At 39.1% G+C, this 23,291-nt stretch overlaps 2 protein-coding genes across 7 annotated transcripts; one reads left to right on the top strand and one right to left on the bottom strand.

Annotated features, from left to right (window-relative positions):
- Positions 1-6,079: 6,079 nt before the first annotated feature.
- slc52a2 (solute carrier family 52 member 2) lies at positions 6,080-18,025 on the bottom strand. Of its 5 annotated transcripts, XM_023803943.2 has the most exons (6): positions 17,845-18,025; positions 15,955-16,170; positions 8,086-8,222; positions 6,957-7,818; positions 6,651-6,774; positions 6,080-6,419 (listed from the first exon to the last, which is right to left on the bottom strand). In XM_023803943.2, the coding sequence occupies exons 3-6, from the start codon at positions 8,210-8,212 to the stop codon at positions 6,210-6,212; spliced, it is 1,323 nt and encodes a 440-aa protein (XP_023659711.1). In that variant the 5' UTR covers positions 8,213-8,222; positions 15,955-16,170; positions 17,845-18,025; the 3' UTR covers positions 6,080-6,209. The 5 variants fall into 5 exon arrangements, with proteins under 5 accessions (XP_023659711.1, XP_023659712.1, XP_023659708.1 ...); XM_023803944.2 differs by lacking the exon at positions 15,955-16,170; XM_023803940.2 differs by lacking the exons at positions 6,080-6,419; positions 6,651-6,774; positions 6,957-7,818; positions 8,086-8,222 and adding exons at positions 9,084-12,194; positions 12,502-12,576 and having other exon boundaries at positions 17,845-17,979.
- On the top strand, positions 17,999-22,550 carry fbxl6 (F-box and leucine-rich repeat protein 6). 2 transcript variants are annotated; one of them, XM_023803946.2, is made up of 10 exons: positions 17,999-18,056; positions 18,306-18,852; positions 19,073-19,231; positions 19,777-19,840; positions 20,023-20,154; positions 20,309-20,416; positions 20,538-20,651; positions 20,746-20,977; positions 21,315-21,555; positions 21,759-22,550. In XM_023803946.2, exons 2-10 carry the CDS (start codon positions 18,308-18,310, stop codon positions 21,886-21,888), a joined length of 1,725 nt encoding a protein of 574 aa, XP_023659714.1. In that variant the 5' UTR covers positions 17,999-18,056; positions 18,306-18,307; the 3' UTR covers positions 21,889-22,550. The 2 variants fall into 2 exon arrangements, with proteins under 2 accessions (XP_023659714.1, XP_023659715.1); XM_023803947.2 differs by having other exon boundaries at positions 18,038-18,159.
- The last annotated feature ends 741 nt before the right edge of the window (positions 22,551-23,291 follow it).

The raw sequence follows: 23,291 nt of genomic DNA, 5'->3' as shown, positions 1-23,291 counted from the left end.
GAAGTTTACAAAAGAGAGGAGGCCAATCTGCCCATCAAGCTTGTTTGGGAAGAACTTAACTAATAGCTCAGAGTTGTTAAAATCTTATCTAGCTCTGATTTAAAGGAACCCAGGGTTTTAGCTTGCACTACACTAGCAGGAAGACTATTCCATACTCTAACTACATGCTGTATAAAGAAGTGCTCCCTCAAATTCATTTTAAAATGTTCTCCTGCTAAATTCCACCTATGGGCACAAATTCTAGTATTTAAACTAATATTAAAGTAGCCATTTGGCTGAACAGCATTTAGACCTGTTAGAATCTTATATACCTGGATCATGTCCCCCCTTAGTCTCCTTTGCTTGAGGCTGAACAGATTCAGCTCAGCTAATGCAAGAGCCGTTTGTGGGGGACAACATCAAAGGCTTTCTGGAAATCTAAGTAGATCACATCGTAGGCCTTTTTGTGATCAATTTCTCTTGTAGTTTCCTCAAAGAACTTAAGTAGATTAGTTAAACAGGATCTACCTCTTCTAAATCCATGTTGACTATCTCTCAGAATGTTATTTGAATTCAGGTAATCTACCATTTTCACTTGGATTATATACTATTCATTGTCAAACCCAGCAGCCAAATAGTCATAATAGGTCCTTTTATTGAATAGAAATTCTTCAAAATGAAAACCGGTGATCCAGTGCGATCTCTCATTTCCTCTGGACTGACAATTACATTTTTTAATAGCTCTAAAAAAAAAAACCAACAACAACAAGCATAGTCTTAATTCCAGTTTGAACATGTCTCAAGACAAAAACAATATTTTCCACAAATCCATCAGCAGTCAACCTGTTTGGGCAGGATCAGAGTGGAGCATAAAGCACCCAGTTTCCAAATATAACACATACGAGGCTAATTAAGGAATGTATTTGCATCAAGAGACAGAAAACACCAGACATACACATACAGCATATTCTTAAAAAAAAAATCCTCAATGTTTAGTAAACAAAATGCATTTTCCATTTCAGCCATTCTTCCTTACAAAGATGCTTTATTTTAAGGGGAGTTTATATGTTTGTTTTTTTTTTTTAACTCAATAATTATTACATGCATTTGTAATTTAAATAAATTTCCATCTTTTTATTTTAGGAAAACTAAACTTACAAGCCATTGTCTGAAAAATATGTATAATTTCACAAGTTTGTGTAATTTACCAGCTCAACCTATCTTAAAGATGCAAGTTACCAGCAGGTCAAGTGTCAAGTAAATTACCAGCAGGATTAACACTAGATACAGGAGTAATGTGGAAAAAGAAATCATACATGGACATACCAACATTCATTAACAAGTCAATCATGATGTTAATAATGACAATAATAATAATAATTTTATTTATAATGCATTTAAAACAAACCTCAAAGTGCTACAGAGTTAAAAAAAAAATCATGTCCATAGAAATGACATTTTGAAACTAAATAAAATGAATGTAAGATGACTACCTAATTATGTAAACGTTATTTTAAAGACAGTTGAAATTAAAATAAAAATAGGCAAGATAATGATGCTACCGAAACACATCTCTGCAGTGTAATCAATGACATGCATCCCAGTCAGCAAATTGGCCACTTTCACAATCAAAAGTAACAACGTTTAACAATGTTAATTACCAAAAAAACGACAATCATTTATGATTAAATATAGTAAATAGGGGTCCAAAGCACACAGCACTATAGTTTTTGTTAGGGCTTTTCTTATTCTTTTTCTTCCCTAAAATGAAATGGGCAACCTAAACTGTAAGACCTAGACCAACCAAATTTGGTAGGAAGATGTTGGTCCTACTCAGACCATAAACCCAAATCAGACAGTCAAGGGGGCAGTAGCTCCCCCCTTTTACCTTCGTGCAGATATCTCCTGACCTGTTAGTGGGGGGGTCACAATTCTTTTGTTCCCCAGATACAGGAGCCCATGCCCGACGAACTTGCCAAACACACTACCTAGTGTGCCTACCTCTTCCAACCAAATCAGACAAATGTGGTGTCAGAACAAACAAACCCCTGAGTGGGGCTGGGCGATATCATATCAACATTATATCGTACATGCACAATAATCACCGGGGCGAAACATTTGGCCAGACACCAGCTTTTCGGTATTATACGGTATTATTTATGCCCACGATTTGGTAAGAAGATTGGTAGTACGGCTAAAATATTAATGAGATGCATTTTGTGACACCCAAAAGACAGTAATCATAAATATTTATTAATATCTTAAACTTTTTGTACGGTACGAGCAACAGCCACACCCAAACTATACCGTGTCACACCCATCTATATCAGACAGATATATCTCATGCATGCTTCAGCCAATCTTTACCGAACTTAAAGACTGTGGGAACTGTGGAAGGACCCTCCAAATTTGCCACCAATTGGTCAATAGGGGGCACTATAGCAATTGAACATATATCTCTGCACCACAACTGACATTTTCCTCATTTCTTTTTGAATATCATATTGATGGTCAAAATCCTTTTCACATTCAGTTCTGTGACTCAAGCCATCCAAATACATTTACTGCTAAAAGACAGCCACTTCCATTGCCCAGTGATTCAAAAACGGTATCTTTCTATTAATCCTACACAATGTTGGGCAAGCTACTTGTAAAGTGTAGTGAGCTAAGCTATCAGTTACTCAACAATAAATTAAGCTTCACTACACAAAAGCTACCACCCATAGAAATATAGCAAGCTAAGTTACATAAATATGGCAAAAGTAGTTTACTACATCAGAAGCTACTTCACGTTGTACCAACCTAATGCCAGATCAGTGCAAAATGAGTCAGATACACTGTTAAGACATTTATTAAAGAACAACCCATGATTTAACACAGTGTAGACATTGTGTTATGTGAAGCATCGAGACATAAATAAAAGCTTACTTTTGGGAATAAAACAAAAAAAAAAGTTATTGGCCTACTACAAACCAGGGGGGTATTCCATGACAGAGGATTTCTTGCTTAGCCAGATAACTTCTTGGATTTAAGGTAGTCCAGGCTAAACTGACTTTATTTTCATTCCCTTACATTTAGCCCAGACTACCTTAAATCCATCAAGTTATCCGGCTAAGCAAGAAATCCTGCTTCATGGAACAGCCTTCAGTACTCTAGTAAACAAACTATTTATTACCAAATGAAAGCTACTGTGTAGTGTTCGATGGGCAAGACATGGCTATAGGTTTAAATCAATTTAAAAATTCTAGGGAAAAGAAAAACCATATTAACAGCCATCTTATTTCCTCAGGGCCTCCCTTAAAGAGAAAACGTCTTCAGACCCCAATTAAACAAGTCGACTGAAGTTACAAATGAACTTTGTGTTTAAGAACCGTGTTAAACTGTGTTTACGGACGACATGCAACACCATGATTAATAAGCATGGCTCAGAGAGTGATCACTGGGACAATAGCAAATGAAATGGTCCAAACTGAAATGAGAATCAAAGTCCTGAATTACATGTTTTAGTGGTGGGGGGATGGGATTGAAGGGGAGGGGCGGGCGAGGGGGAGAGGGGTAATGGTGCTTGGGTGGGCTCTTATTGTTCTAACAAGTGTTTGTTTACACGGCACAAGAGAAGCTTTTCAAAAGTGGCATCAGAAAGGCGGTTTTTCTTTGGTCTGAAAATATCCTTTCCTATTCTATACTCTAACTACACACTGTGTAAAGAAGTGCTTCCTCAAATTCATTTTAAAATGTTGATGCCATCTCAAGGTCAAATAAAGTCATTAAACATTAGGGATGGAATGCCTCTTAATGGAGAGGGAATCTGAAGTATATTATTTCGTGTAAAAAAAAAAAAGATAAAACCTTTACAATCTGCTTCACCAAATTTGAAATCCTACCTCTCAGGACCATTCTGGGGACAGAGGAAACGACTGGCCATAAATCGTTAATAGGGGAGCTGCAACAAAAAACTTCATCTCATGATCTCCTTGGCAAACCCAAGGGAAATTCAGCACATTCTCTTGCTTATGGTTCTCGCCTACCCTTCCTACCATTGTACTAATTTTATGAGCATTTCTACGGTAATGTCAGGTCTCCATCCTATTACAGCAGAATTTACTGCTGTCTGTAACCAATGAGAGTCAGTACTCCAATTTCCATCAGTACTGATGTACTACCTCTATGCCATGGATGACATCCCTTTGGACCCTTCAGTCACTGCTTGTAGTTATTATAATTCTCATTATACGACTATTCTTCTCAAACATGTTGGACAATATTTTTTAAAGCAAAATAACAGAGGCTGACAAGCACACACTTCATGGTAGGTAATGTGAGGGTTAGTGCATTTATATTCTGCATAAAGGAATAAAGACACCCTGCAGAGAGCAACAAATTACCTTGGAAAATTTACATTCTGGAATCATTAAACAAAACTGAAGAAGTGTTTTGTTTTGTACTTGAACATTCAAGGTAATTTCTTCTTTTGAACAAATATTATAGATGTTATTTAAAAGGTCATGACAGACGACAGATTTTGGCTTTACTTTGTGTTTATCAGATGTGGTCCTGGTAATGTTAATCATACCTTAAGGGCTGTATGATGTATTTCACCAACCTCAACTAAAACTGAATTAGACAGACCCCTTCCAGAGCTCATGTGCTTAAAGTAGCAGGAATCAGGCTATACTGACAACTATGTCTGCACTGACGAAAGTCAGTCTTTTCCCCCATCACTTTAAATCACATTTCCTTTCCCACTGATTCATAGTTATGGTTACCCCGCATGTTCCAACAGATAAGGATTTCATAACACTTGATGCATATTTTCATTTTTCCAAAGTATACTGTACATATCTTTTATTTTCCTAAGAAGTAAGTAGACTGGTAATGATCGTCGTTTTGGTAGGGAGCCAACTGTCTTCTTATCCTTTAAGTGCTGGTTACCCATATTTTTGTAGGACGGATATTTTCCATATTCCACAAGGCAATGAGCTAGAGATAACAAACATTAACTATTAAAACTTGGTATTAAGGCATCACTACCCCCTACTGATAACAAATAATAGCAGGTTAGAAAATTGAGGGTGTGATCTTAATATTTTCTCATATCTGTTTACTTTGGAAAACACTACAAAGGCGCAGAATGAGAAGCACCTAGCAGACGTGTACTATTGTACAGAAAAGTGCACATTCCGCATCACCAACTTAGGCACTGTTTCACAGGCTTGTAGCTACAGAACCCAATTAAAGGGCAACATTAAACAGTTCAAATGTCAGTTTTTACTTTGAATTTTAGGAAAGTGATTTTTTTTCCTTATGAAAATGTAGAAAGCAACACTAAATTCAGATTTCTGCCTACAACAAACACAAAGTAGCAAATTTCTGAACTGTTGCCCATTCTGATTCTAGAAACATTTACAGATTATACTGTGGGAAAAGAAGCTGATATCTGTATGATTTAGAAATTATTTGTAATTATTCCATGCAATATTATCAACTGATCACTTAACCAGCCCCGCTGAGCTATATGTGCTTTGGATAAAAGCTTCAGCTAAACAGTGCTAGAGGTAATTAATCATTATTCAGTATTAATTTAGCATGTCATTCTTCATACAGGATAAAGTTTTTTTTAAAGACTATAAAAAGTAACTTGACTTTGATAAAAGGTGCTTAATTTTGATAAAGGATTATATCTTAACAGCCTTATCTAAATAGTCGTCATCAGGAAATCATTATTTATGAATCTGAACAGAAATGTGATATGATAATCTCAGACATGCCTGAACACATTTTCTGCAAATAGTGAAGTTAGATCCAAATCACTTACATATTCCAGATGAGCATGCAAATTTAATAGCAGCTAATGAAACCCCGGACCAACTGAGTTACACAGACTGCATTTTTAAGTTTTAAGGTCGATAAAACAACCATATAACACCGAACAGATGGGTGGCTAGTTGTGAGCTAGCTGTTTGTATATCCATAAAGTAAATGAAAATTAACATGAAGCAGTGCATAATAACGCCATAATTCTACAGTTCCGTTTTTGTGCTGCGACAAAATATACTTAAAATATCCCTGAGAGAGGTGTACATTTACAAACTGAACCAGCTGAAAAAAAATGTTAAAAACATGACAAATGAAAATGCTTTCCTTTAAATAAAAACCTCTCAAGAAGAGCAGAAACTGTCCCCCTTGCAGCTGCAGCCCCAGACACTGCCCTCTGCCTGGCAAACTGACCATCAAGCACAACTGTCCACACAGTCCCTCCCCTTCTGGAAGACGTGGTAGACGCTGACCAGCGGAAACATAGAGAGCGCTCCGATGAGTGAGCCTGCCTGGATAAAGACCCCACACCACAGCAAGGCAGCGTGTCCCACCTCGTGAAGCAGGGAACCAATGGCCACCTTCAGGTATGAAAACGTCCCCGTGAAAATAATCCAGGAAGTCACCTAATTGGGTGAGAAAACATCACAGTGCACAAATTACACAGTGGTCACGGAGGGTTTACGTAACTGCAGCCAAGTGTATTCTAACTGGGTCAATTATATAGTACGGCCTGACCGATCATGACTTTTCAAATGCATTATCAGATCTATAAGGATACGGATCCATATAATTAGTATTTTAACATGATGTAGTCCTGCTTTAATAGGGCTATTATGTATACATCATGTACTCACCACAAGAACTATCCCAGAAGTGCTCCCCAAAAGTGGAGGACAGGGACTGAGGGCAGCTAGAACCAAGAGATATATCGGAAAGAGCCCCCCTACAGCAGCCAGGACACCTAGACCTATGCTAGACCTACAGGACAGCATGAAGGAACAAGTTACATTATGTAGAAAAAAAAAAACTATTTAAAAACACAGTCTAATATTTCCAAAAGCAATCAACAAAGAGAAATAAATATGGTCAAATATAGCTGTAATGACACAAACACCTGACGTATTTATAGCAAACGAGATGTATCTCTGTTATGTACCTACCTGCAGAGAACAAACATGGCCACAAAGCAGGCAAGGGGGTTGGCAATGTTTCCAAGGACGACAGAGAGGTGATAGGTCATTGTTCCATATGGGAGACACGAAAAGCTTTGCACTGAGGGAAGAACTCCATTGGAAAGAGCGTTGGATACGCCCAGCAACACGAGTAGATAGATGTTATTTGGAGTCCAGAAAGTTCCTTCAGGGACAGGATTTACCACAGCCACCTGGTTGTCAGTCACTGCCATCCCTCCGTTTTGCAATGGAGAACGCTCCTCTGTGTCTCCTTTAACTGGAACATCGGGAAGTTGGAAGTCCGGCGCAGCTGGATCAGCTGTGCCCCTCACCGTCAAGGCCAGGAACGAAAGGCCAGAGATTCCCAGCATGACAAACATAAACCAGAAGAAATTCTGAGCAGGGAAGTTTTCCTTAAGGTAGTGTGGCTTCAGGGTGCCATTTGCTGCAGTGCTGTTCAGACATTCCAACTTCCCGACACCTTGTCCCAGAGCCACAACACAGGGGAAAAGGGCACTGAGACCCTGCCCAACAAAGAAGGTGCGGATAAACTCGGGTGGATACCTATACATGTAGGGCAGGAAGGTAACATTGGAGGTGCAGCAGACCAGGGCCAACACAAACGCCAACAGGAGGTAGGGCACTGAGTGCATCTCCCCCAACACACTAACCTCCCGGAACCAAAACATAGCAAGGAAGGCGGAAGCCAGTACAGCCAACGCCTGAATGACATGGATGACCAATCGCTCATTGATTCTTCCTGGAGCAAAATGGTGCATCAGCGACATGCTCACTGGACCGATATTTCCAAAAGCAACCAACAGGGACAGGTAAGCAGGCAGGTTCCAACCTATAAACAGGTAAATAAACATTCATTTACTTATATTTCTGCATGATAAACTACTGGACATTCTTGTTTACAAAGACGAATAATTCTAGACTATTTTTACAATTAGTTTTAATACTGAGGCAGTTTGTTCTGACAATTAAGCCAAGCTCCATTGGGTTCATGGTTCATATTCCCAGTCTCATGTTTCTATCATTAACAAATAAAGTACAATTATATTTCTACATTTTTAAAACAGGTTCAAATATTTTTGACAATGGTAATACTTACGTTCAGGGAGGACACTGACCACCACAGGAAGCTCGACCCACAACGAGTTCACTGAGACCCAGGAACCCATTCCAAAAAGAGCCACCAGAACATGAGTGATAGGTGTTTTGTTCCACCAGGAATCCATCACAATACCTCTATATGGAGAAAAGAGCAGGTCTACCATGAACACAGAACTGCTCCAGCTGATTTTTGGATGGAAATGTACCGCTAATATTTGTCAAGTGAGCACCAGATATCAGAACATGCAAGGAAATCGGAAGTGAAATATTATTTTGTCTATGGTCATCAAACAGTGCACCCATAGGTCCCTGTTCCTTCAGATGACCTCTCAAGGAATATTTCAACAATGTTTGTAGTTGTTTTCATACTGTTCTACTTAAACTCTCTGTACTCAAAACTACACAAGTATGCTGTTGTTGCTTCTTTAAGAAAAAAAAGCTGAAAAGATCAATTGTGCCCAATACTAGTCCCATGACATGGTCATATCATTAAACTATTCATTTGTCATGTGACTGTTATACATACAGTAGCTACACACATAACTACTCATAGGAAAAAAAATTATATTATCTGATATTATCTGATAAGTAAGCTATAGGGCATATTCTGAGTTTAAATCTGGTCCTCGCTTGTATCATAATTCAATCAGAAGATAATCATGTTTTCTATCTCACCAACGTTCCAAGTTGACATATGCGAGTTACTATGACTACCATGGAACAGCCCTGAGATATCAGGTGTACCCACCACATCGGAAAGGATGAAGAAACTCTATGGTCTCTAGATATCCTTTGTCTTCCAGAACACTGTTCTGTATTTATCTTGCTTTATCCTGATTTTTGCCTATGCTTAATATGTGAAGCTGCGGAGTGACTTGACCCCTTCTTATCCTGCAAACGCCAGGACACAAGGTATATTTGCAAACCCAGCGGTCCTCCCAAACCATAACAGGATAAGTCTGCTACAGCCTATTCACACACACACACAAAACCCAAGACATTTTAAAACCACTGAATTTTATTTGTGGAAAAACAAAACAACTGTAAAACAGCAAGGGACATGAGCAAAGAAAGTCTAAAATCAAGGACTTGATTTCACAAATCCATGGCAGATAAGACTGGAATTAAAAGAAATGCATATACAAATAAGCAAAACAAACACGTGAATACATTTACAAATTACAATCCAAATTAAACATTTGATTTTTGTCAAAAACAAATGTCTAGCTGATACAACTGAAAATAAATGTGTCACATCCAGAAATGGTGTTTGACAGGGGATGGGGCAGAGGAGGGGCAACGTCACTTTAATTGCACAGAACCGATTTAGTTATTTCACATTTAATAGTATTATAGGAAGAAATGCACAAATGACACAAGCAGGTGTCATTTATTGCAGCTTCAATGTGTAGTTAAAAAAATAATAAAATACCACAGAGAATGGTTCATAGAGCTAACAGGCAAAGGATGGAGTGTCATCAAAACTAAAGCTCTCCCTATAGTCTCTGTAATTCTCTACCGTAATCTCTCTCAAATTAATGCTGTCGTGAAGTCTTGTTTGTTTGTAAGGTGGCGCACTTATAGAAATAGACTGTGATGAAACCGCTCTTGCATTTTGCCGATTTACTTTCTCAGTCACCTGCCCACTGGCGTCTTTTTGATCATCTCTGGTTGCCCCATAACGTCCAATCTCAGGCAACACATTTTTCAACTTTGTAACCATGTCTGCCAGAGAGAACCCAACTTGGGTGAGGTCCTTGTCCTTACCAAGCATCATTTTCTGGTAATTTATCTCGCAACGGACTGCTTCCCGTTTCTGGGCAAGACTGGCCTGGTTCATTCTCATCAACAGGCGGTCGACATCCTGCTTGCTTCTACAGGGTCCTCCATGTCTGGTGACAGCAGCTAGGATCGGTGATTTGCTAGAGAGTTCAAGTGGAGTTTTGTTCCATTCCTCAGTATCTTGAGACTCAGCAAAATTCACCGCTGGCGCTGAAGTCAACCCATAGGGATAGGCGTGACCATAGGGATAATCTCCCATCAGATGTGACAGTTGGCAGCTTTTCAGTTCTAAACATTGTTCTATGGAAAGGTGTTTGTTGTCAGTTCCACCCTGCAGGAAATCCTTCAGATTACTCTCTGTGATGTCTGTGATTGTTTTCACAGTCTTCTGCAGACACTTCCGGATTAAGGAACTCAGGTCTCTCTCGGGAGTGGGCGTGCAGTGCAAGAACACTTCCGCAAAGTTACTCTCCTGCAAAGGAAACTGAGAGAAGATGTTTCCAGAGCTTTCAGGCAGCAAGAGCGAAGAAGCATCCTCACTCCACTGAACAAGCTTCTGATGAAGATTGTATACATGCCGGTGGAAGTTTACATACTCTTCACTGCTCTTCAGAAGCTGCCAATATGGACCCAAGATTTTGCAGTAGACAATTGCAAGTACGCAAACAAGAGCCTGAATGAACATGTCATTGGCATCATCTTCGAGGCTTTCCAGAATGATGTTTGTTCTATATGCTGAACTGGACTTCAGATCAGACAAAAATGCCACGATGTCTGTGTAGTGATGAGCCACACCAGTAGCACACTCAAAGTAACTAATAAAGCGATTGGACCGGCATGCAGCCAGTTTCGGCCGCTTGTTTCTCATTTGACAATAATCTAGCCACTGCCCACCACAGCTATACTTTGTTTCACTGAGCGGACTCAAGAAGTCGCATACCATGCGGATGTAACGTGTTGATGCACTTTCAGAAAAGTTCACAAAATTCACAAACTTTGGGTTCTTGTCCCGACCAAGGCTTTCACCAGTAGTCAAACAAACTTCTCTCTCAAAGGTAATTATCTGCTGCTCAACTGCTTCACCTACAGCCAGGAGAAAACGGGCGTTGCAGTCAAGAAAATGCAACGGCGGAGTCACTGAACACAGATCCACTTGATATTTATTGATTTTCTCATTGAACTCTCTTATGATATTATCCTCTTGCAGCATTAAAGTAAAGTGTTTCTGCAGCAGATCCTTAGAAACCTGCTCCGCTTCATTGGTTTTAACTCCATGAACACTTGACAACTTCTGAAGAATTAACATAAACAAATCAAGGAGAGTCAAAACCTCTCCTTTACTTTCGTTCAGATTTATAGCTGTGTCATTCTCAACGTGCGTCTCTGTTTGACAGTGTTCAATACTTGAAGGGTCATGTTCTTCCTTCACGCTTACTAAATTCCTTGTCTGGTCTGGATAAAGAACACTATCTGCCTCAGATCGTACACTGTTCATTCCAAGTTCATCTTCAGTAGTCATTGATAAGGGTGCTTCATTTTCATCTCGACCAAGTACAGATTTTTGATCTATTGTTGAGGTTTCTTTTCGAAATACACTGTGTGCTGCTGGCTTTTTCACATTTTTCGTGGATTTTGAAAAAAATTGGTTCCTCTTCTGTTTTGCACTGTATGGCTTAGTTTGCAAACTGGATGGACCACTATGTAAAACAAATTCAGTCTGAAGAAAAAAATCTCGCAACCAATTGGAGCGATGTCTGTTTCTTTGATATAACTGATACTCGGGTCTTATTTGTAAGAGTTTTCTTTTTAAAGCTTTGTAGGTCTTATCAACATTATCTTTACTACAAAATTTATGATTGAAATTCCTCAGCCAAGCAAGTAAAACCACTAGATCCATCTTTTCTCGTAAAATAAAGCTGTAAAGTTCCATCACAAGGCCATTTGTGATATCAATACCTTCATCTTGTTCAGAAAAGTCTGACATTTTCAAAAGGTCTGATCTTCTAATTCCAGCTGTCTCACATATTGGACCAACAAATTCAAAATCAGCATTTGACTCCAGAAAACTCTGCCTTGCCTCCCCATTTAAACTCATGGATGTTTCAACAGTCCTTTCAATCAAGGCATGAAAATCTAATGAATGGTAAATTGGGAAAATCTTCCGAAGCCACTTCATAACACTTCCCCAAGAAACCTTCCTATCTTCTTTTAACATGCCCACTTGAATCAGGAGCTTGTTCTTGCATGGTGTGCCATCGAGTTGGAGTCTCTCTCCACACTGGGGTCCCAAAAAGTCTTCAACAAGTCTCAAGTAACTCTCGTCTCCTAGAATGAAAATAAAAGTGAGAAACTAGGAAAGTACTTCTCTACATTAGAGAAGAATGTGTGTTTACATGCATGGAAGGCCATAGATTCATGCAGCATTTCAAACCTGAAGAGTAACAATTAATTATAAAAATGTACATATAAAATATCCATACAGCTTTCAAGTTAAACTAAATTTGGACATAAAACAAGGGGCTAACTGGAATGATTTGTTTTACCCAGGTGGCTTTCGTAAACACGCTTTAAAATAATCACAGTTTAAAACATTTTGGATTTGAAATGTGTAGAAATCATTAAATTTACTCACTTAAATCAGAATCAGAACTGGTTACAGACTGGCCTGTATCTTCTGTGAAAACAGAGCCATGTTCTTCCTCCATTACTGTGGACAAAGATTGGTTTGCATTGGAGGTAGGTATAATAAAGTTCTGGAAAGCCATCACGATTGCTTGATTAGTCACGTGGAAGCACTTCACATTGGAAGTGAATGAAGTACAGTCGGTCAGTATTGTAAAGCAGAACTTTAACATCACCACAAGATCACTACAATGCAACTACATCTTAAAGGATATTCAGTTTGAGCATATAGCAACTATAAGCTATTAAACTGTGTGTCTCTGGAGTAGCCTAGCCCCTCTCTGTTATCATTCTGACTTAAACTAGCTTAGTTAACACAGTACTTAGTTTGTGAACAATATGTGTGCATGCAGTAGGTTTGAACAATATTGGAAAAATTTCAGAATGTGATATTCATATATAATAAATACAGTGATACCTCAGTTTTCTAACTCATTAGAACTCGAATTTCTTAAAAGTCGAACCAACCAGTTAAAAAATTACCTAGAACTCGATCTGAATCTCAGAAGTCGAACTGTGAACGCAGACCTAAGATAACTTGTACGCGCGGGGAAATGAGTCACGCGGCGTCTCTCAGTGGAAACAAAGGGTAACGCTTCAGTCTTTGCCTCGCATTCGCTGTGATAGCACCGTGCATGTTTACACAAGCTGAATACATATATTTAGACAGTAAAAATACTGTCTATCATTCTCTAAATGTAACAGTAATTATTATATAATAAAATACATTTTAAAATAAAGATTTCTTATTAATTATTTTAATATTAATAATAAACCATTAATACATTTAATTATAATATATTGTCCTGCCGAGCGGGGACGGAATGGAGAGGGGTTTAATTACAGGTAAGGCAGGCAAGACGCAGACGGACAAAACAATGACCGGACTGGGGAAACAAACTGAAACGCGGACGAAATACAGAGGAGTAATGACAACAACCAGAAGGAGCTGATCACACGAGGATTCCACACTGAGTTAACAAGGGGGCGTGGCACACGGAAGGAGCGGACGATCGGGGCAGGAAACATTGTTTGGATAGATTTATTTTCTTACTTTACAAATTACTGGTTTGATAAATGTGCTCAGCTGTGTTTAATACAGTATATGCTCTAAAAAAAAATAACAAATTTTGAGGCCGGGAACCAATTAATTGGTTTTCCATTATTTCTTATGGGGAAAATTTGATCAGAACTCGCACTTTTTAGGATTCAATCCGGAGTTTTGAACGGATTACGTTCGAGTTCTGAGGTACCACTGTATATCCAAATAGAAATTTTCATTATCTATCAATATAGTCTGTCAAATAAGTTGCTGTTTATCTTGAGTTGTGCCAGACTCAAAGCAGCAACGACACATAACGATCACATAACGATCACATAACGCATCGCAAACTGGTGGTTTTCCACTATAAATCATGCGAGCCATAACTGCACTGACATGGCCCCGCTTACAATAAGGAATGAAAGCATACTGAAACCAAACTGAGCTGGTTGCATCACTACCATTTGATTGGTTGAAATGCACGGAAATATTGGTGTTTGGCACATGGGTTATCTGAAGGAAAAAGGGTATATTTGATATATTATTCATTATTAGTAGCATCGAAGGTATTCATTCATTCCCGATAACTCTTGGAAATTTGAAACATGAAAATTTCTCACTTCCTACTTAAAAAGTACTGAAGAACAGCTAAACGGAATTGATTCATAATGCAAACTGACACATGCAAATGCTAATTCTGCTAGCAATTAATGCTTTCATAACACAGATTCTTACAAATTAGAAAATTACCACATATTAAAAATAATGATGCATACCATGTGAACAGTAAATTAGCGTCTTCTGTTTTACGTCAGTCTCTCTCCAAACCCAGCAATTCTTTACCCGAACTGACACTTCTGCAGTGCAAAACTGAAGCGAGCTGGAACTGCACTATATAGCTAGTTTCTCTTTGTCGTACAGCTTGGTTGTTGTATGGCGGTCACTGAAAAAGCATTAAACCGCTTGTACAATGGCTACCACACATTTAGTTTACACATTTGCGCTTAAAGACACCCATGCTTACGTATCGAAAATGCATTTATTAGCAGCCGTTAGTTCAAAATTGATTTTTGCGGCACCATCACCTGCCTGCCCTCCACAGTTAGGCTTAAATCTTACAATTTGGATTTTGTCATTTTGTTCATCTGACTTCCTCTCCCAGTCCCTGCAGGATGCCCCCCCCCCTTGAGCCTGGTTCCTCCCAAGATTTCTTCCTGCTGCAGAGTTTTTCCTTGCCACTATCACATTTGACTTGCTCACAGATAGCAATAAGACAGGATTAGCTAAAAAAGCATAGGTTTGACTATTCCATTCTTTTAATTTTCACACAATAACCTAAATGATTCATGTTTCTTTTTTTTTTGAAGTACCATCATATACTGGGGTGAAATGTCTTGAAGGTATGATGGTAGGAATAATCAGACACTGTCCAAGTCAAATGCAAACAAAAAAGTAATTGAATGAACAGTGGAAGTACTGATAGATAAGGTTCATCTGCATTTCATTCAAACTTGCTAAAATTAAGTCAGAAAGGCAAACCAAACAATAAGGAAAGTTAAAAAGAACTTATGCATAATTGCAGCTACAATGCCTCACCTGACAAAAAGCAGATAAATACCAAAAATAAACAAAAAGATATATAATGTGTAACGAGTAACAGTAGCTTTATGGCAAGACAAAGGGGTAATGCATAGACAGTGTAGCAGACATCTCCACTGCAGCCCAAAGCTTCAATGTCCTTACACCTCACAACCCTCTAGTACCATGTCTCATACCCTTAATGACCCGAACACCTCCAAACTCATGAGTGTAGCACGTGACATCACACTGTACCATCCACAAGCAAAGACCGTCATCCACCATGCGATATGTTAACCAGCTACCATCAGATGCCACCAGACAATACAAAAGGGGAAACTGATATTATATGGATGGGACCCACAGACACTGAAAGCAGAAAGGTTACAACACCTGTGTGATTCACAGGTGGCTCATAACCTATCTAGTCCTTCAAATGATGTGGGTGATGCCAAAGCAAATGAAAGCAACTAAAAACCTGGAGACTTATAAGTTCTTTATTTCTGGCTGGGCAAAAAAAATCTACAGAGAAACACGTGTAGATGAAATTTAGGTGTAGTCATGGGTAAGCAGAAGCATAAATCATATATTATATATACACACACACACACTCATACTCACCTACATACAGACATGTAACACACTATATATGTGTATAAAGTAAGAAATCTAAACCCAACCATTCACAGTAATAACTTCAGGTCAGGATAACGTGAAATATATGCGACTGACTATATTATTCATATATTTATTCATATATTACTGGAACACATAATTCGGTACCTGTTATATTTGTCAGTGGGATCTCCATTGTATCATTATAATCACCCTTTGGCGTGTGGCTTTCATGTGGGACAAGGGACAGACTGAGGAGTTGTTTCCATTGGTGTTCCTTTCTTGATGTCTGTGATGCTGACAGACTCTTCACACTGCGGCATCCAAGGTTCACGGTTGGCGCCCAGTCAATATTGCGTCTGTCATACGTAGAGGATGGTTTGCCTAATGTGAACAGATAATGGTGTTTAGGGAGTTTTTATGTCATATTTTTCAAACCACACAATTTTATGTAGTCAGTTTACCTCAAATTGTGGCACAAAAGCCATCAGATGAATAGCATTCACAATGGGTTACATCAGCTGTCACGACCATAAACAAAATGAGAGGCATGAGATGCAAAGATGTTAAGGCATGCTTCACTTTCCTGTATGCCGTTACAGACTGTGCACAGGGTGATGTAAATTTAGTCATCAGGGATGTCCGGCGCACTATTGATGCGCAGCATGGATTTTTTATGTCCAGTATCGATACAAATAATAATTGGAGGTGGGGATATAATCTTATCACTAAGATTTCACTTTAATAACCTCCACACTTAGTAACAACTAAGACTTGGACTGTGCATGTGCAGCCCAGATTTGTGTCTCTGGAGGACATTTTGGGTGCCAACTGCGCATGTGCAAAGAGAAATTGACTAGGTGTATCCGTTGTGTGGCAGAATAAAAGTGGTTGTAGTTATGGACATCTTTGTTAAGCAGCTGTGTGAGGAGGTGCAGAAGTATCTGCAAACACACCCATTACTCAAGGAGCACAAAGATGTATTCCAGTTAACGAACTGACAGAATGAAACTGCTCAAACACTGGGCAAAGAACAAAATTTCTAATTCTACTGGCATAGACAGAAAGCATATTAAAAACTTAAATTAAAAAGCCTACTACCTGTTTTTTTTGCAATACACCTGCTCAATACTGGTACAGTGGAATATCACTGCTGTACACATGCGCCAGCCGCGACCATCTGCGTCCATGGATAAATGATGTACACAACAAGCATGTACAAGCAGGCGGAAAAGTGAAGTATGAATTACGTTTATTAAGCCAATGTTCACTAGCTAAAGAAGCCCAGCACGATTATGGAGGAAAACAAGCACATGGAAAAAGTAGTAATCATCTAATATTTACTTATTCTTACCACTGACAAAGTGATCTCCACAAACTCTGCCGCCGTTAATGTTCTTCTCAGTGAGATCTTCTCTTGAGATGTTGCATAACCATTGTTGGCGGCGCAAGCTGGATAAAACTTCGTCTCTCCTCTCTGGGTCGCTGTTTTTTATAACTTTGGGAATCCTAAAGAATCCCTTGCCTTTGTCGCGAACACTGTTGCTGTGACAGCCGACAACAGCACAACCGACCATGATGAACGCAACAAAAGAGCACGGTACACATGTAGAAGTATCACGCACTAGACGAGAAGCTATGCACCAACATGGCGGATGACTGCCTTTGCTTGTTTTGGATGGCGCGTGACGTCAGGCGCAACCCTCCTGTCGTGATGACGTCCCCCCTCCCCGGCGAATCATTCCCCATGTGAAAATCGAACAGTACATCGGCGGTCCTACATTCAATTTCAAGTAAACCCTCGTTATTTATATTACATACATAAAAAAACTTTCCCTTTTACTTAATTTACTTTTTTTTTTTTTACAGAAATAGCTACTTAGCCCGATAGCAATTAGAAGGTAGCTTTCTACCTACATCTGTAATTATTACTGGAATGTTAACGTTTCTGCGAAGGTTCACTTATCACACAACATAACTTTCTTGTTACGTGTATGCACAATATACATATTATACGGATGGATCATAAAATACAACAAGATAGTACACAGTCCTTACCGTCGTGAAGTCTCAAAGTAAAACAAAAATTAAAAATTGCGCCCCTTTAACCTTAAGAAAAACAGCCAACTTTCTTTCCCAGCACATGCATCCTACAGGAAATAACTTCGTGTCCCACGTCGCTGATTGGCTAATCTCATCCAATAGTTGAAGCGGTTGTTTGCGCTGCACTCTGGGAATTTGGTAGTCGGAAAGAAAACAAAAACTGTCCGGTATGGTTGCCTGTTGTTAAAAAGAGCCCATGCATTCGCTTGAAAATAAAAATGTATCTTTAATAAAATATATTAAGTTCACTACTACGAATAACAAAGAATGGTCTGTATATTTGTACAGCACATTGATGTGTAATTTATATTTTCTCTGTCGCTAATCCTCCGATTTTTCGGAAAACAGCCTTTTGTGTTGTAATTATGTAGAATTTATCTGATATTGAATCTGTTAATAACCGTCTCTGTCTGCAGATATGGAGGATTTATCTGCTACGGGGCATCAAGACACAGGGGGAGATGCCTCGCCGAAGGCTGGGGGTAGCTCCTCTGGGCAGAGAGCAATGTTTCGGATGGATCGTCACATGACTAATTCTGGAGAAAAGAAGACTCCAAAAAAGGAAACCGCCACATCCAAAGATTCCCAGAAAAAGAAGAAGAAAACAAAACTGTACAGACGACCAAAGGTCAATTACACAGTCCAAGAGGGTGAGGACATGCTTTTTGTTATCTCCAACATAAACAACTATGACAGCATATGGAAGCCCAAGAGGAAAGCCCGTAAGAGGAAGAACACTTCAGGTGGCAAGACCAAACTCCCTCCTGCAAAAATAAAAACACAGATGGCAAAACCTCAAATGAAAAAAAAGGTGATGCCTGGCCAGGAAGCTGCACTCGTACCAGTTCGACATTGTGCAGAAGGGGAGGATGACAGCTGGAGCAGGAACCTGCCTGTGGAGCTTTTGGTAAACATTTTCCAGCTGGTGCTCAATCAGGAGGGAGCCATACCTTTTCTGTGCAGGTAATGTACTTAAGTTCTTGTAGTCAGCAGAGAAAAATTACAATATTCCACATTGTTTTATACAGAGTTTCTGCTGTATCTTTACTGTTATCTGCAGTGTGATATATTACACTTCTGAACTTGATATGCTTATAACAACATTACTGCCTCATCTTTTAATGCTGAGTGTGAATAAATGTAGCGTAACTCTTCTGTTCTTTGTTTCTAATTGGTTCCACAGGGCAGCCAGAGTTTGTCAGCTTTGGAATTCTGCAGCTGCTAATCCCATTTTGTGGCGCCGTGTTTCGATTGGCTACTGCTGGACGGAGCCTGGTAAGACCCAGTTGCCAAAAACAGAAATGAAGATCAAGAATACTGTAAGCTGGTTAGCCCAGAACAGGTCAGTACATTGGGTACGTTTCAACGGCACTCACCATGCTAGGCCTTCAGTTCTTCTTTTGAAGGCAATTACCCTCTTTTGGGAGGGCATTTATTAGCCATATTTACTAGCCATGTGGGCCTTTTCATTAGTATGGCAAGTACATGTGTCTGCAATGACATTCATGAAGCTTTCCTTAAATTTCAGTGTAGCATATTTGTAACCTTAATTAATGTTATTATCAGGGGTGCACATAACATACAGCTGAAACCAGGGACGATATGCATAAAACTTCTCAGAGTAAAATTTCTCTCTTAAATGCGTCACATTCCTCTGCTGACTGCCTTGTCCGATGTGACGCAGCATTTACGGAGCTTGCAATAGCCTCCTAAGCTTTTTTTGTCCGTGCTTGTAACAGCTGGGTCAAACTTTCCTCGCACTACCTCCTCCCATTCAATAAAGGGAAAATAAACAGTGTATCAGTACTTTAAACAGTTTCTGCACCCAATTTATGTAACATTATTTAAAAATAATTTTGCATTTTGTATTCTTTTTGTGTTTTAAAGATTTGCTCAACTCAGGGATTTTGCTCTTTGTCACTGGAAAAAGCATGTGGACTATGTTGTACAGGTCAGTATAAAAAGCACTTTCAATATCAGATGTGCTTCTATCCAAAGCAAACCCACTGGTGTATTTTATAAAGCTTGTACATTTTCCTTTTTACTTCTTGTAATTCCGACCATGATTTATCCAACAGTGTTTCCTTGTGGGGGGAAAAAAACTAATAGTAAATGTCCTATCTGCTCGGTCAGGTTGTTTCTCAGTTCTGCCCCCATCTTACATCGCTCAAGCTGACTTACTGTACTGGTATGACAGAGAAGGCCTTTCAGGACCTTGGCACCTACTGTCCATCACTGGAGACCATCAATGTGCAGTATTCAGAGGTGGGACTGAAAAAAGTTTCACTTAAAAAACACTCACTGTTTACTTAGAAGCTGTTTATGTGGTAACAGAATTGGTTTATTGTCATCTTTGAATTTTGGTGGGTACATTGAATTATGGTGGTTATATTTCTAAAACATTGTCTTTGTGATGCAGTTTCAAATAGATGGTCTGGTTACTTACTTGGAAACATTCGGGAGCCGATTAAGAAAGATTCTCTTCACCTATGGATGTAAGATTGACAGACTCCTCTCTGTAATTGCAGTAAGTTGTGATTCTGATTTTCCTCATGGTGCACTTGACTGGTTCAATTTAGATACTAAGCACATCTACTTTGGTGCACCTTTGCACTCCTTTTCAGTATGTTGTATACGTTTTGTTACAGAAAGGATGTTGCCCTGGACTGACCTTACTAGAAATAAACACAAAGCTTGATAGTGGATTCTGCCAGCTTCCCATATGCATCCCAAGCTTGCAGAGTTCATGTCCTCAACTACAGGCAAGCATCAGTTGATGATCTCCTTATGACTTTCCATCCAGGGTGAATAAAAGAAAAATATAATATTTGTGGTTTATATTTTGACTGGTACTAGATTTTCAGAATGCTGAATGTCACACCTGTGATGAAAACAACCCGGAAAGCTCCAAGAATCTCAACTGGCTTTCCCCAGCTGATAGAGCTGTGCTTGGCCACTTCCTCAGTGTCTTTCATGACAGACCAACACTTAAACAGTGTGCTTCACGGTTCCCCCAATCTGCGGATCCTAGACCTTCGTGGCTGCACTCGAATCACCACTGACATCCTGTCAGTACTGCCCTGTGAAGGTAACTAGAATATGTTTATGATTTTTTACTGGACTAATGGACTTAGGTGCTTATTATGTATTATTGGATGTGGTAAAGGAAAATCTGGATGCACAAAGAATTTGGCATTTCTAGTTTTGTGTCAGACAGCTACAGTGGAATTACTTGTATCACCTCTTTTGTAGCTGAGAAAGCAGTTTTCTTTCCCAGAAGTTATGCAATGCATCTAAACCTCAGACCAAACAGTAACATAGTGTAACTAGTACAGTTATGAGGAATAGTATTCATGTGCCTGTTGAGAATAAATATGACTGCCATTGAGGCAAAAAAATGAACCAATTTTCATTTGCCCATATAGGGCTGGAGTGTCTGTACTGGGGACTCTACTTCAGTAGTAACAACATGGTGTCCTCCAAGAAAGGCATCCACCTTCTAACACAGAAGTGGAGCCGCACACTGCGTGAACTGGACCTCACCTGCCAGCCTTTCTCAGAGGAGGACTTGGAGATCGCCATGGCCAACCTGGCACATGGCACTGGAGCTGAACTACTCCAGTCTCTCAATCTGAGCTCGACAAAGGTCAGCAAAAGTGCTCTGAGGTAAGTGGCCACCAAGAACTCCGCTGCTACAGGGGCTTTAGAGACTGAATTGCTTATATTTTAAGTTTTAAAAGTTTCTTCAAAGTAGCTGTATATTCTGCATAACGAAAAACAGAGAAGTTATTATGATTAAAATGAGAATATTTTAAAAAGTAATAAAAAAAATAAGTGTATTTAAAAAAAAAAAATCTCTATTATTTCAGGGCAATTATAAGCCAGTGTACGAAGCTGAAGTACTTGAACCTGACTTCATGTCGGTACCTTCCAAGAGGTCTGAAGAGAGTTTACAGATGTCAGGAAGACATTCACCAGCTGCTTGATAAAATTGTATAAAGAGCATATGCAACACACCTAGAATTTATTTCAGGATATACCATAATCCTACAGCAGTGATAGCAACACCCTTTTTTTCCCCCAATGAACTTCCTTTTTGTAATTATTGTGATTTCTAGTAACATTTGACGAGCCGAGTGTAAACAAAGCAATATTTCTGGGACATGTCACCAACGGAAAGCGGAAAGTTTAAAGGCAGCCTTTAATTAATTGTTAAGAGAAGGAGTCTTTAATTGTTCGTACCTTTAGTCAACATGTTTGAGTCTTAGAATGGAAAAGACCCCCTCGAATTGGGGACCAGTGACATGGGAAGGATCAGTATGGGTGTGAATTTCTTCTCATTCTTCAGTCATGCACAACACCCGAAAGACAAGGACCAGCCTGAAATTCACCCAGAAGCAAATCAAAGACATTATACCAGACAACAACAAGCTAAAGAATAGTCTGACCAATCTTTAAAACCAAATGGGTGCTCATAGCAACAGAGAAGATTAAAAGAAATTACATTTCTTCTTGGTTAAATTTAGTTTGGTTTAGTCATTGGTTTAGTCATTCTCAATCATTGTAATATACAGCTCTGTAAAAAATGAAGAGAACACTATATTTAAAAAAAAAAAAAACTACATTTTAAAATCCTGGTTCTGCTAGCAGAACGATACACAGCACGTCAGGCTTCTTCCAGGCTCAAAGTTTCCAAGACAGCAGTACACAAAAACAAGATGAAACAAGAGACACTGGCAATGTTACCAGAAACCAGCCAGGTAGAGGGCAGAAGCAACTTTCTAATGCCAGATATGACCGTCAACTTATCCAAGGAGTGTCTCATAAAGGAGGATGATCTCAAGTGACCTTCAAAAGCAATGGTCAACATTAAGAAATTTGAAGTGCATTGCTAAGAAAATTCCTAACAGGCTCCTACATGCAGGACTGAAGACCTATAAAGCAAAGAAGAATCCTTTCATTAATGAGAAGCATGGAAGAGCCAGGCTGGAGTTTGCAAAAAAAAAAAAGTATATTTTACGCAGGCACATAACCATAAATTGAGAAATGAGTGAAACTGAAAACTTTGCTGTGGTTCTCAATTTTTTTCCAGAGCTGTACAGTGACTACAGCACAATCAATTGGCTGTGAGCTCAGCTCTTTGGTTGTTAGTTTGTCATGGATTGTAAACAGTCAGTGGGTTCACCTGTTTGGACTAACTCATTAAATACAATTGTATAAATGTGTGTGTCAGTGTGTGGCGGGGGGGGGGGGGGGGGGGGGCTTTGGCTAGTTATCCTTTGTTCTTTTGCAAATGTCATATGTGAGTTTCTGTGTTTCAGTGTACCATTCTTAATATTTTCTTGAATAAATGCCAGAGTTTTTTATGCAATTATTTCTCACTAACTTTTGTTAGAGATGTT

This window comes from Paramormyrops kingsleyae, chromosome 23 (genome assembly GCF_048594095.1).
Source record: "Paramormyrops kingsleyae isolate MSU_618 chromosome 23, PKINGS_0.4, whole genome shotgun sequence".
Taxonomy (NCBI): Eukaryota; Metazoa; Chordata; class Actinopteri; order Osteoglossiformes; family Mormyridae; genus Paramormyrops; species Paramormyrops kingsleyae.
Note: the sequence above shows the minus strand (reverse complement) of the source record. Positions and strands in the feature narration are given on the sequence as shown.